The sequence below is a fragment of the Arctopsyche grandis genome, chromosome 3 (genome assembly GCF_051622035.1).
Source record: "Arctopsyche grandis isolate Sample6627 chromosome 3, ASM5162203v2, whole genome shotgun sequence".
In the NCBI taxonomy this organism is placed as follows: Eukaryota; Metazoa; Arthropoda; class Insecta; order Trichoptera; family Hydropsychidae; genus Arctopsyche; species Arctopsyche grandis.
The window spans coordinates 36,653,686-36,667,471 of NC_135357.1; the positions used below are offsets into that span (position 1 = coordinate 36,653,686).

Sequence of the window (13,786 nt, forward strand, 5' to 3'; positions counted from 1 at the left end):
GGCACGCAAGAATTTGTTTTGAATTGTCTGTAGTCTGAGTATGGATCTGTTGGAGATGGTAGTGTGAGCCCACACGGGGCTCGCGTACGTGATTTGTGGGCGGATGATGGATTTATACAGCAAGCACTTGTTTTTAAGCGAGAGCTTGCTGTTTGGTTTGCATAGTGGGTAAAGCTTTGACGCAACTGCCCTAGCTTTACGCACCGCGTTAGTGATGTGGGGTCTCCAGGTTAATTTGCGGTCGATTATTACCCCCAGGTAGCGGGTAGACGTGGTCCAGTTGACTGGTTTGTCGTTTATAATGACTGGCTTGGCTGGTTTGCACCGTTTTTTACGTCTGGAGAAGAATATTGCCTGACTTTTATCCGGGTTGATTTTCATCAGCCATTTATCGTACCACGCTACCAGTTGGTCCGAGTACTTCTGGAGGGCGAGCGAGACTCCCTTGGGGCCGACGGAGCTCGCTAAGATGGCCGTGTCGTCGGCGTACTGTGCGATGTTTGTGTACCAATGTGTAGGAGTGGGTATGTCGTGTGTGTAAAGGTTGAATAGCGTGGGGCCGAGGATGGAGCCTTGGGGTACCCCAGCGGAGATGCCTCGCTGAGTTGATATGCGGTCCTTGAGTTTGACCTGAAATCTCCTTTCTCTTAGGAAGGATGCGATAGAACGTATTGAGTGGGGGGTGATGTTGGCGGCAATCATTTTGTAAAGGAGGCCAGAGTGCCAGACTTTATCGAAGGCTTTGGAAATGTCTAGGAAGATTGCTCCAGTAGACATGCTGTGGTCGAAACCGTCTATAACGGTTTCAACAACTCTGTGAATCTGGTGAACGGCAGAGTGTTGGGGTCTGAAGCCAAATTGTGTTTTGGGAAGAAGGTCAATATTTGCGATTTCGCTGTTGAGATTTGAGATTAAGATCCGTTCCAGGATCTTACTCAGTGAGGATAGCAAGCTGATGGGTCGGTAACTTGTTGCGAGGGAGGGGTTCGAGTAGGGTTTTCTTATGAGAATGACATTGGCGAGTTTCCATTGACTCGGAAAGTAGCAGATTCTGTTGGTGGCATTTAGTATTGCCGTGAGTGCAGCGATGGCTTTTTGAGGGAGTTCTTTTAGAGCTTTGTTGGAAATTCCGTCAGGGCCAGGGGCCTTTTTGGCGGCGATAGTTTTGATGATGTTTAGGACTTCAAGCGGCGAAGTGGCGACAATGGGTACTGGGGCTGGGTTTTCGAGGTAGCTGTTGACGGAGCTTTCAACCATTTGGCAAAAGTCACTTTGCAGGTTGAAGTTTGAGAGAGAGAATTGGTCCTGGAGACTGTCGGCTAGGGCTTCGATGAGTCTCGACACTAAAACGCCCGTATTTATACTTTCGGTGGCAGTCTCTCATTATCACCAATTTTCCCAATAAATGCATACGGTGATTTTCTTAAAAGAAACTTGCGACAGGGAATAGTAATATTTATTACACTTTATACGTGATTAATCAAAATTATAAGATATAATAAAAAATCAATCGGGATTTCACTAGTTTTCAAACACGATGTGAATATCAGTGTTTCCCAACGTTTTCAACTTATTTATTTATTATTTACAAACATATGTAGATTTTGTTATTATAAACCTCTTGTATATTTCACTTCGCTCATTGGTTTGACAAGATATGTATATTATTTATTTATATAATTTTAGCTATTTACATAGATAAATATATCCTACACTCTTCCGATAGTTTTCAAATTTTACCCTTTTTCGCGGTTTTATCAACAATAAATATTAGTGAACAATAATCGTAATAGGCACGTTTAACTCATTGAGTGCTGACGTCTTTTCTGTTGAAATCATTTCCAACTAGAGTTATTTAGAAATCCAATAGAAAGCAGGTATAAAAACCCTAAATCGCCACTCAAAATAACTATCGCCGAGTATTTCGAGTTTTGTAAAGGTGTGTTTAGACTCTCTAATATACATATCTTGCAACAATATAAAATAAACAAAAGAAGTCTATTAATTAATGTATTTTTCCAAAACTAGTTCCATCTTCTTTATTGTTGTTAAAATGTAATGCTCACAATCTAAATGCCAAACCACAATCTAAAATACTCGACAGTTAGGGATTTCCATCGAGAAATTCTGCTATGGATATAAATTGAGAAATTCCGGTCTAAACCGGTATTTATAAACATTGACACCGATTACACGACCCATGTTCAATACTGCCTGGAAAGGCTTTTAGCTAAAAAAACAAAGCCTATCGGCGTGTTTCGAGCTGATGGACTTATTGTAAAAACGCCGATTGGCGTTGCTCAGCATTCAAAGAGTTAATACAAATCGGAAAAAAAAAAAGTTTAATTGAAACATCTAGGACATAAAACGTATAATTTAATATCTAAGCAGATGCTGTATTTTGTTCATATTGTTAAAATATAAATATATTTTATTATTGAATGAAAAATAAATTCTGCATAATGTGACTTCTCAGTTTGAGAGATACTGTAAAAACGCACCAGGTGGTAGCGTTTGCCGCCAAAACTGACCAATCGCTGCACTCGCACAAGCTATAAATATATGTGCAAAGCGTCCGAGACCGCATTCGACGTTCGTCCTTCGCTCGGACAAGACGCTCTTCAACGCAATTGACGATGGCTCGCACCAAGCAGACTGCCCGCAAGTCCACCGGAGGAAAGGCTCCCCGCAAACAACTGGCCACGAAAGCCGCTCGCAAGAGTGCGCCCGCCACCGGAGGAGTGAAGAAGCCCCATCGTTATCGGCCCGGAACTGTCGCGCTCCGAGAGATCCGTCGCTACCAGAAGAGCACTGAACTCCTCATCCGCAAACTGCCTTTCCAGCGCCTGGTTCGTGAAATCGCCCAAGATTTCAAAACCGACCTGCGTTTCCAGAGCTCTGCTGTTATGGCTCTCCAGGAAGCTAGCGAGGCTTACCTCGTCGGTCTCTTTGAAGATACCAACTTGTGCGCAATCCACGCCAAGCGCGTCACCATCATGCCCAAAGACATCCAATTGGCCAGACGTATCCGCGGAGAACGCGCCTAAATATCTACTGACTTACTATCAAAACAAAACGGCCCTTTTCAGGGCCACCACAAATATAATTCGGATTTATTTCTCATGATTTTACAAATATTATTTTCAACTAGATCCTTCACCGCCTCGGTACCTACATATGTATAATGCGTATGTTTTTGGCAGGGTAGGGATCGACTCGAAGCGATTTCAGTAAAGTTGATTGTCGACGTATGAAATTGTAATGAAAAAATCAGTATGTACATTCACATGCAGAGTTGTATGTGTATGAATTTCACGCATTGAAATCAGCTATGAAACAGGCAATAACGTCCGAATACGTGCATTTCATATGTACGTACGTATGTCTCATTCAAATTCGTGATTTGGTTAAGAGATTATTAAATATAAATTTATTAGTGGATTTTAGTTCAACATTATTGGAGACTAATAGTTAGCACGTACTATTAATTAAAGAAAATCTTAAAAAAAAAAAAAAAAAAAAATTGGTGGATCTTTATTTACAACTTTGATTCCACTTGAAATGCTTTCGCTTAATAGCGGCTATTTTTTCTTTATTTTAAATACATCAACATATTTATATGTAATTTAAAACTAAGATGAAAGTATTACAAATCATGATAATTTAAAAAAAGAGCCTTGTAAATAAAAATAGGAGAGACACAATCGGAAAAAACGTGTAATTTAAAATAAAACAACATCAACACTTCGACGGATAAACTGCGATATGCCAGTATATCAAAAGGTTCTAAATTACATTTTATATTTTCTAAATTATCTGAAGAGTGGTATTCATATCCCTCTAAGTGTTGAGTCTCTTATTGTGAAAATGATTCTAACTAATACCATCTATGCAATTTTTGAACCGGCTGGAATGAATTATAATAAAAAAATGGCTGTAATCAAGATCGAAGTATTGGGATTTTAAAATTTGATACCAGTTGTATGGTTCCTGTAACGAATTATGTAACTCGTTCAGCACCATTTTTTACACTTTTGCATTTCACATGGTTTTCGTGTAAGTGGTAATTTTTTTTATCTTTTATTAAAAATGATATCCATAATGAACGGGCAAAAGGAATGTGATCTTATAAGGTATATATACGTATAATTTTGATTGGATTGACTAGTTTTACATTACGTTATAATGTGACGATTTTAACAAATATCCTCATCTATTTCGAATTAAATACAATTTTTTTTTTTTTTAATTGCAGTAGTGGAAATATTGTCATGACCGAACAGACGCTCAAAAATATTGGTGGCCCTGAAAAGGGCCGTTTTTGATTGTGGGAAAACAGACTCGTTTGTCTTTTATGCTTTCTTTTCGGTCTTCTTGGGCAGCAAGACAGCTTGGATGTTGGGCAGAACGCCTCCTTGAGCGATTGTCACTCCGGAGAGCAATTTGTTCAACTCCTCGTCGTTGCGGATGGCCAGTTGGAGATGGCGGGGGATGATTCTGGTCTTCTTGTTGTCGCGAGCGGCGTTTCCGGCCAACTCGAGGACTTCAGCGGCCAAATATTCCATGACGGCGGCCAAGTAGACGGGGGCTCCGGCTCCCACGCGCTCCGCGTAATTGCCTTTCCTCAGCAGACGATGGATCCTGCCCACGGGGAACTGCAGACCAGCTCGGCTGGAGCGCGACTTTGCCTTTCCCTTCACCTTGCCTCCTTTTCCACGGCCGGACATGACGAGTTGGAGTTGTGTGTAGCGACGGAATGAAAACGAGCACGGTGCGGACTTGCGCACGGTGCGAGAGACGGCGAGCGAATGACAAAAATTCGGATCCGCCTGTATTTATCAACACGACCGCAACGTACACGCGTTTGCGCAAAACAGACACATCTGCCGTCGACGCGGAGGGGCGAAGTAACCACAAGGGAAATTTTGCAGTTTGAAGCTCGCCTTCGATAAAGTTTGGCACTCTGGCCTCCTTTACAAAATGATTGCTGCCAACATCACTCCCCACTCAATACGATCTATCGCATCCTTCCTAAGGGAAAGGAAATTTCAGGTCAAACTCAAGGACCACATATCAACCCAGCGAGGCATCTCCGCTGGGGTACCCCAAGGCTCCATCCTCGGCCCCACGCTATTCAACCTGTACACACACGACATACCCACTCCTACACATAGGTACACAAACATCGCACAGTATGCCGATGACACTGCCATCTTAGCGAGCTCCGTCAGCCCCAAGGGTGTCTCGCTCGCCCTCCAGAAGTACTCGGACCAACTGGTAGCGTGGTACGATAAATGGCTGATGAAAATCAACCCGGACAAAAGTCAGGCAATATTCTTCTCCAGACGTAAATATCGGTGCAAACCAGCCAAGCCAGTAATTATAAACGACCAACCAGTCAACTGGACCACGTCTACTCGCTACCTGGGGGTAATAATCGACCGCAAATTAACCTGGAAACCCCACATCACTAACGCGGTGCGTAGAGCTAGGGCAGTTGCGTCAAAGCTTTACCCACTATGCAAACCAAACAGCAAACTCTCGCTTAAAAACAAGTGCTTGCTGTATAAATCCATCATCCGCCCACAAATCACGTACGCGAGCCCCGTGTGGGCTCACACTACCATCTCCAACAGATCCATACTCAGACCGCAGACAGTACAAAACAAATTCTTGCGTGCCGCGGGCAACTACGACTGGTACACAAGAAACACTATAATTCACAATGACCTAAACATTGACTACCTTGACAAACACGTACACAAACTTGCCGTAAACTACTTCAAGTCTCTCGGCAAGGTAGACAATCCCTTAATAAATTCCCTCAGCAAGACTAAAATAATAATTAACCAAAGGCCCATCGACATTCTGAAGATGGGTATAGGCTAAAATTAGCATCCATTTAACTAACCAGACTCAACCACCTCCAAACGGTCCATACCCGTTAACCACCCACTAACACACTAACCCCGACAGTATCCCACAGATGTTGCACTAATTTTGCTTAGTGTTCCAGATCGACAAACACTCCACAAGCGAGCAGCCGCCAGCCCGCACCACAAACATCACCGAGAGTCCGATCCCATACAACTCGTTCGATAGATAGGTTAAGGGAGTGTCACTACCCTATAAACTATCGTTAAAACGCAGCCACAAAGAAGAAGAAGAAGGGTTTGAAGCTCATTCTGAAGCGTTCTCTCGTATCGACAGCGTCCCTTTGGATCAGTGTGATACACGATGCCGCCCAAGACTAGTGGAAAGGCCGCCAAGAAATCTGGGGGCAAAGCCCAGAAGAACATCTCCAAGGGGGATGGAAAGAAGAAGAACAAGCGCAGGAGGAAGGAGAGCTACGCCATCTACATCTACAAGGTGTTGAAGCAGGTGCACCCCGACACCGGCATCTCGTCGAAGGCGATGAGCATCATGAACAGCTTCGTCAACGACATATTCGAGCGCATCGCAGCCGAGGCTTCTCGTCTCGCCCACTACAACAAACGCTCCACCATCACTTCTCGGGAAATCCAGACCGCAGTCCGTCTCCTGCTTCCGGGAGAATTGGCCAAGCACGCTGTCTCTGAAGGCACCAAAGCCGTCACCAAATACACCAGCTCCAAGTAGACGCCAACGTCCTAGCGTTGACGAACATCAAAAGGCCCTTTTCAGGGCCACCAATATACTTTACAAGACAAAAATTTGGCTTAAAATGAACAATTTCATCATTTGCATATTGATATTTTTTTACTGCACTTAGTGTAATATAACGATTAGCAGTCCCAACTTCCTTGTTTTTTTTAGCTTGCAAACGATTTTTTGTTATTGTACTTTATTTTTTCATACCTGATATTTAAAAATAATAATGCCTACTCAGCTTAGTGCGTTATTTTTAAGTAGTTTCATGATCGCTTCTCACAATTCTACCTTTTTTTTGCTAAACAAGTACTGTATTTTTTTTCTACCTGACTAATTTATATATTGTGGTCAGCACGATGATTCAACTGAATAATAAACCACTGCAATTGTTGCCATTACTTGTATGGATTTCACATTTCTTCTGTCACCATCAATTCCGTTTCTATACGTCTCGTCGGCTTGGTACTAGGCATACATAACAAAATGTTCAATTGAAATTAATAAAATACATATGCAATAATAATTAGAAACGTAGAGTTCACATAACGAGAATTGGCGAAAAACCGGACCCACCGTAATTCGTAATTTCACATTCGAGAAGTCACACCTAAATTATTGTAATACTGTTGACGTGTTAATGTCGCACATATATAGCATATTTGAATCCTTTTTATTGTAGTTAATATGAAAAATAAAAGTTTGCGAAACAAACTAATGCCCTTAGTAAATGTATATACATATAGCATGGACAAATTCCATTTCATCATTGCAGATCACGAAATGCTACTGAGAGCGTGAGTCTTTAACATGATTTACATGTGATTTCAAACGAAACCGATACGTTTATTGAAGTTTGATGCTCCTGAAAAGTTCGTTCACTGAGGTAAACGAAGGTGAAACAAACATTGCCCACATGGTAGTAGTTGAAATAATAAATTCTATTAAGCGTAATTATGTATTTGCTATACAAATGTCAAATATATATGCAGCTCAGATGAAAGTCTAGAACCGAAAACTTTGTAAATGGTTTGGTGGCCCTGAAAAGGGCCTTTTTGTTGGTGTCGATGTCAATAAATGAGTTCGTCTAACCGCCGAATCCGTAAAGGGTGCGTCCTTGTCTCTTGAGAGCGTAGACCACGTCCATGGCAGTGACGGTCTTGCGCTTGGCGTGCTCGGTGTAGGTGACGGCATCCCTGATCACGTTTTCCAGGAACACCTTGAGGACGCCTCTGGTCTCCTCGTAGATCAGACCCGAGATACGCTTGACTCCTCCACGACGAGCGAGACGTCTGATGGCAGGTTTGGTGATGCCCTGGATGTTGTCTCGCAACACCTTCCTGTGACGCTTAGCGCCCCCTTTTCCCAACCCCTTTCCTCCCTTTCCGCGACCAGTCATCTTGAATCAGTGAAGTGTTGGTGGCACGAGAGTGAGAGCTAAACAGACGCCCGAACGGGACGAACTCTGGCGAGCGAATGAGTCGCGACACTAAAACGCCCGTATGTATACTTTCGGTGGCGCCTATATTTATAGCAGTGCATGTGGTCAGGGGTTAAATACCTTTTCCAAAGAGATAAAAAAAATTATTACAAAATGTAATGTAAAAAAGTTTTTTAATGGAACAAATATTAAATAGAAAATAAGACGATTAAATAAACATAAATAATATGATTATACTCACGTTTTATGAAAATAATTCATATATGACCAATCCATAAATTTATTTATCAATGAATTTAAGGAATATGCATAAGAATTTGCAAAAACAAAATGCTATACAATTGAACGGTGAACGGTGAAATTATAGCAGTGTATGTGATCAGGAATAACACACTTTTACAAATTAGACAATAAAATGTGCTGCAAAAAGAAACGAATTCAATTTCAAATACAGTACACTCTCGATTATCCGGGCTAATGTTGGGGAGGAAGGGCATGGATAATTGAAAAACACGGACAATCCGAATCATTAAATTTTGACTTAGTTTCGAATATCTAATATATAATTTCGAAAGAGACTTATTCGATTTCTTTTTGCGATTCGAAGATAATTTTGAAAGAGGCAGTATATGTGTTTGTTTGTTCGTGAAAGTCAATTTGATAAAAAAAAACAAACGAGTTTTCAAATTAATTTATAGAAAATAAAACTATTCAAATAAATTTAATAAAATGTTTACTATTAGATTAGTCATGTTTAAGCGGTTTATATTACAAATACCGAACGAAGCCGGGTAAAACCACTAGAAATATCATATTTACAACACAAATGTTTGTTTTATAATTTTAATACTCATTATTTATTAAGAAAAACGCTTATGGTTAAGCAGATAAGTGGCCGTTAGTAGTTAGTACTATGTAGTGTTGCCAAAATATAATTAATCTAGTCTACCAGCCAGACGAAGCATTGAAGTTGTCTTCTAATCCTAATTTCTCATGGAAAAATTTGGCTGTTTCCATACACATTTGACCGCTAATTGGTATTCCTTCTACTGGTTTTTGATTAAACTATATGAGCATAGTTGCATCCAAATCTTCGAATGTTGACATTTTCATACTTTTTCGTTTCGAAGGACCTGCGGAACTATTACAATCTCTCGCGAACGCCTCTAAATTATTTTTTTGTTTAACTATATCTCGAACAGGTATGTCAATCTGTAATATTTTCTGAAAATAATTGATAATAATTGAATATACGTATGTTACGAAAACATCTGCTCTGAATACACGCACTTGTTAGTTCTTCACTGATCAAAAGCGACTGAAATACATAATTAACGCAATAGTAAAAGACATTTGAAAAGGAAACTAAAATCGTTTTTGTTTAACATCATTTGTTTCAAATAAATCGCGTGTTTACGGTCGCAATCAATCGATGCGTCTCATAGTCATATAAGAAAAAAAAAAAAAATTAAATGAATTCATATTTTTCAAGCACGGATAATCCGCAAGCCGGATAATCTGCACGTCTATGAGAATTACCATATCAATTATTAAATTTACATAGACTTGCAGATTATCCGGTTTGCGGATTATCCGTGCTTGCAAAATATTAATTAATTTAATTTTTTTCTTATATGACTATGAGCCGCATCGATTAATGAAAAAATAATTAAAATTAATTAAGTTGTAACGTGGGGGTGAAGTGGGTGGTTTTGACTGAACAGGGAAAGACCAGCAGAGATGGGAGTCCAAAGGAAACGACAGTTCTCAGAGAAAGCTGTGGTCCGACTCGACTTCCGAGTAGTAGTAGTGGGTAATATTTTATAGATAGTTCCATGGAGTTTACTCCATGCCTATCGATCTAGCGAATTATCTGGGATCCGATTCGCGGTGATGTTGTGGTGCGGGCTGGCGGCTGCTCGCATTGCTGATTTGGATGGCTAGAACACTAAGCATAGGTTAGTGCATTAACTATGGGATACTGTTACGGTTAGTATGGTTAGTTTTATATTTAGAGGCTATAGTATTATGTTAGTGGCTTGGTTAACTTAACTTATGGTTACTGTTGTCATAATATATATTTACAGATTAATTCTATCTATCCTAGTTTAGCCTATACCCATCTTCAAGATGTCGATGGGCCTTTGATTGATCGTGAGTTTGGTCTCACCGAGGGAATTTATAAGAGGGTTGTCTATCTTGCCGAGAGACTTGAAGTAGTTCACGGCAAGTTTGTGTACGTGTTTGTCAAGGTGGTCAATGTTTAGGTCATTGTGAATTATAGTGTTTCTTGTGTACCAGTCGTAGTTGCCCGCGGCACGCAAGAATTTGTTTTGAACTGTCTGTAGTTTGAGTATGGATGTATTGGAGATGGTAGTGTGAGCCCACACGGGGCTCGCGTACGTGATTTGTGGGCGGATGATAGATTTATACAGCAAGCACTTGTTTTTAAGCGAGAGCTTGCTGTTGGGTTTGCATAGTGGGTAAAGCTTTGACGCAACTGCCCTAGCTCTGCGCACCGCGTTAGTGATGTGGGGTCTCCAGGTTAATTTGCGGTCGATTATTACCCCCAGGTAGCGGGTAGACGTGGTCCAGTTGACTGGTTGGTCGTTTATAATGACTGGCTTGGCTGGTTTGCACCGTTTTTTGCGTCTGGAGAAGAATATTGCCTGACTTTTATCCGGGTTGATTTTCATCAGCCATTTATCGTACCACGCTACCAGTTGGTCCGAGTACTTCTGGAGGGCGAGTGAGACTCCCTTGGGGCCGACGGAGCTCGCTAAGATGGCCGTGTCATCGGCGTACTGTGCGATGTTTGTGTACCTATGTGTAGGAGTGGGTATGTCGTGTGTGTAAAGGTTGAATAGCGTGGGGCCGAGGATGGAGCCTTGGGGTACGCCAGCGGAGATGCCTCGCTGAGTTGAAATGCGGTCCTTGAGTTTGACCTGAAATCTCCTTTCTCTTAGGAAGGATGCGATGGATCGTATTGAGTGGGGGGTGATGTTGGCAGCAATCATTTTGTAAAGGAGGCCAGAGTGCCAGACTTTATCGAAAGCTTTGGAAATGTCTAGGAAGATTGCTCCAGTAGACATGTTGTGGTCGAAGCCGTCTATAACGGTTTCAACAACTCTGTGAATCTGGTGAACGGCAGAATGTTGGGGTCTAAAACCAAATTGTGTTTTGGGAAGAAGGTCAATTTTTGCGATTTCGCTGTTGAGATTTGAGATTAGGATCCGTTCCAGGATCTTACTCAGTGAGGATAGCAAGCTGATTGGTCGGTAACTTGTTGCGAGGGAGGGGTTCGAGTAGGGTTTTCTGATGAGAATGACATTAGCGAGTTTCCATTGACTCGGAAAATAGCAGATTCTGTTGGTGGCATTTAGTATAGCTGTGAGTGCAGCGATGGCTTTTTGAGGGAGTTCTTTTAGAGCTTTGTTGGAGATTCCGTCAGGGCCAGGGGCCTTTTTGGCGGCGATGCTTTTGATAATATTTTGGACTTCAAGCGGCGAAGTGGCGACAATGGGTACTGGGGCTGGGTTTTCGAGGTAGCTATTGACGGAGCTTTCAACCATTTGGCAAAAGTCGCTTTGCAGATTAGAGTTTGAGAGCGAGAATTGGTCCTGGAGACTGTCGGCTAGGGCTTCCGCTTTATCGGCGGTGGAGTAGACAAAATTATCTCCAACTTTGATCCTGTCGATCCTATTGCCGTTGCTTCTGAAGATTTTTGACAGTTTCCAGAAACCGTTATGTCCGTCTTCTAGCGCTCTGAGTTTGGTATCCCGGTTGTCGTTTCGTAGTTGCCACAAGGCGTTTTTAACGTCTTGTTGAAGTCTGTTCATTCGCTGTTTGAGGATTGGGTCCTTGTTTCTTTGGAATGCCTTCCTAGCTCTATTCTTAAGGCGAATAAGATCGCGAATGTCGGGTGGTAAAGCTTGCGGGTGCAGGGGAGAGTGGGGAGTGGTGGTGGTGCTGGCTTCTAGGGCTGACTGTATTTCGTCAGTGAGTACGTTAATAGCCGAGTCTATCTCTTGGGTGGTGTGAATCGAGTGGGGGTAAGTGACGGTGTGATGAAGGAGAGTTGAGAATTTCTCCCAAGATATGGTACTTCGGAGGATGGGGTTTATAGTTACGGGGGTGTTGGTGAGTTCTAGTATGACCGGGTGATGGTCGGAAGAGAGATCATTTACTACAGTCAAGGACTGCGCACCTGGAAAATTTTGAGTAAGAACGATGTCTAAGATATCAGGTCTACCTTTGAAGTTAATGAGGATTCTTGTGGGTTCATCTGGGGCCGTGACGGAGACTTTTGGGTTTGAGAGTTGGGAATAACTAAGGAGAATTTTCCCATTATTGTTAGTGGCTCGACTGTTCCATCTGGAATGTTTGGCGTTAAGGTCGCCTGCGGCAATGGTGGCTTTGTTGGTGTTGAATATGTTGTCTAAGTCGGTGGTGAGTAAGTGTTGATTTGGAGGGTTGTAGACTGCGTGGAGGATGAGTGGGGTGCCGGTGTTGGTCCAAACTTCTACCGACGTCAGTTCTATTCCTGTGGTGATCGGCCGCGGGGCCAAGTTGTGTTGGATCGTGTGTTTGATGAATATGGCAGTGCCGCCGGCGGCTTTGCCTATTCTGTCGTTTCTGTATGTAGTGTAGTTTGAGAAGTGTAGTCTATTACCGGGTTTGAGCCAAGTTTCGTTTACTAGTGCGATATCAATGGAGTGTTGGAGCAGGAATTGCTCGAATTCGACACGCTTGCAGAGTATGCTGCAAGCGTTCCAGTAAACGATCTTGAGGTAACAAGTCATTTTTTCTGTCGGGTGAGCATGATCAGTTGATCAGAGGCTGTTGACGCACAGTCAGTGGTCAAATGGGGTCCTGCACATTTGATGCATAAGGGGGCGACATTGCAGTTGTAGGAGCCATGTCCAAAGCCTTGGCAGCGGTGGCACTGCGGTACAGTGTCACCACGACGAAGTGATTCGATGCGAACCAGTTGGCCGAAAATGCTGGAGAGGTTGAATAATTTCTTCCCCTCTTCGTCGCGTGTGGTCTCGACTGTGAACATGGGCATGTTGCGCTTGTCACGTCGTGATTTCATGACGGTGGCTTTACTGGCTTTATAGCCAAGTTTGGCCAGCTCGGCGAGGACTTCCGATTCGGAGTAGTTGGGGTTAATGCCTCTAATGACTACTTTGAGCGGTTTGTCTTCCGTTAGAGGGTGGGCATAAAACTGAAATTGTTGCTCTTGGAGCAATTTCGTGATTTTACGGTAATCATCGATGGTGAGAGGGGAGATTTTTACTCTGTTTTCAGAGTAGACGGCCGTGAACTTGTAGTTATTGAAGAGTATTCAAAGGTAAGTGGAGTCAGGTCGAGGTACAAGAAAACACGCAGGCAGGTTCCAGTTCTTTATTGCTGCTCGTCCGGTGGAGGTCAGGATCCGAATGCCACCGATCGAGAGCGTACCGTTCTTATATCATAGAGCGCTCAGCGCATACACGTTTATGACACGTCAACAAGTACAGTCATTGGTCAAGGAGTCGGGTGTAGCCATTGGCCACAACGCCCGACTCCACCATTGGTCGGCGTCACCATGACGTCACTGGTCCACGGGGCGTCTCCCTATGCAACGCTACACAACCCCCCTCTTAAGAGAGATCGTCCCGATCGACCCACCAATTTACACCTTAATTTACACATTAATTTACACATTAATTTACA

The 13,786-nt window shown here is 42.6% G+C and overlaps 4 protein-coding genes across 4 annotated transcripts; 2 read left to right on the forward strand and 2 right to left on the reverse strand.

The window, feature by feature from the left end:
* The first annotated feature begins 2,606 nt into the window (after positions 1 to 2,606).
* LOC143909363 (histone H3) lies at positions 2,607 to 3,076 on the forward strand. Its single transcript, XM_077427307.1, has one exon. It carries the CDS (start codon positions 2,637 to 2,639, stop codon positions 3,045 to 3,047), a length of 411 nt encoding a protein of 136 aa, XP_077283433.1. The 5' UTR covers positions 2,607 to 2,636; the 3' UTR covers positions 3,048 to 3,076.
* Positions 3,077 to 4,352: 1,276 nt separating this feature from the next.
* On the reverse strand, positions 4,353 to 4,740 carry LOC143909369 (histone H2A-like). The gene has a single exon (XM_077427316.1). The coding sequence runs from the start codon at positions 4,725 to 4,727 to the stop codon at positions 4,353 to 4,355; it is 375 nt and encodes a 124-aa protein (XP_077283442.1). The 5' UTR covers positions 4,728 to 4,740.
* A 1,448-nt stretch (positions 4,741 to 6,188) lies between these two features.
* Positions 6,189 to 7,021, forward strand: LOC143909367 (histone H2B-like). Its single transcript, XM_077427314.1, has one exon. It carries the CDS (start codon positions 6,238 to 6,240, stop codon positions 6,616 to 6,618), a length of 381 nt encoding a protein of 126 aa, XP_077283440.1. The 5' UTR covers positions 6,189 to 6,237; the 3' UTR covers positions 6,619 to 7,021.
* A 693-nt stretch (positions 7,022 to 7,714) lies between these two features.
* Positions 7,715 to 8,027, reverse strand: LOC143909372 (histone H4). The gene has a single exon (XM_077427318.1). It carries the CDS (start codon positions 8,024 to 8,026, stop codon positions 7,715 to 7,717), a length of 312 nt encoding a protein of 103 aa, XP_077283444.1. The 5' UTR covers position 8,027.
* Positions 8,028 to 13,786: the final 5,759 nt, after the last annotated feature.

Excerpts from the sequence above, each read along its gene's own strand:
- LOC143909372 (XM_077427318.1), bottom strand. The coding sequence starts at position 8,026 with ATGACTGGTCGCGGAAAGGGAGGAAAGGGGTTGGGAAAAGGGGGCGCT.
- LOC143909367 (XM_077427314.1), top strand. The coding sequence starts at position 6,238 with ATGCCGCCCAAGACTAGTGGAAAGGCCGCCAAGAAATCTGGGGGCAAA.
- LOC143909363 (XM_077427307.1), top strand. The coding sequence starts at position 2,637 with ATGGCTCGCACCAAGCAGACTGCCCGCAAGTCCACCGGAGGAAAGGCT.
- LOC143909369 (XM_077427316.1), bottom strand. The coding sequence starts at position 4,727 with ATGTCCGGCCGTGGAAAAGGAGGCAAGGTGAAGGGAAAGGCAAAGTCG.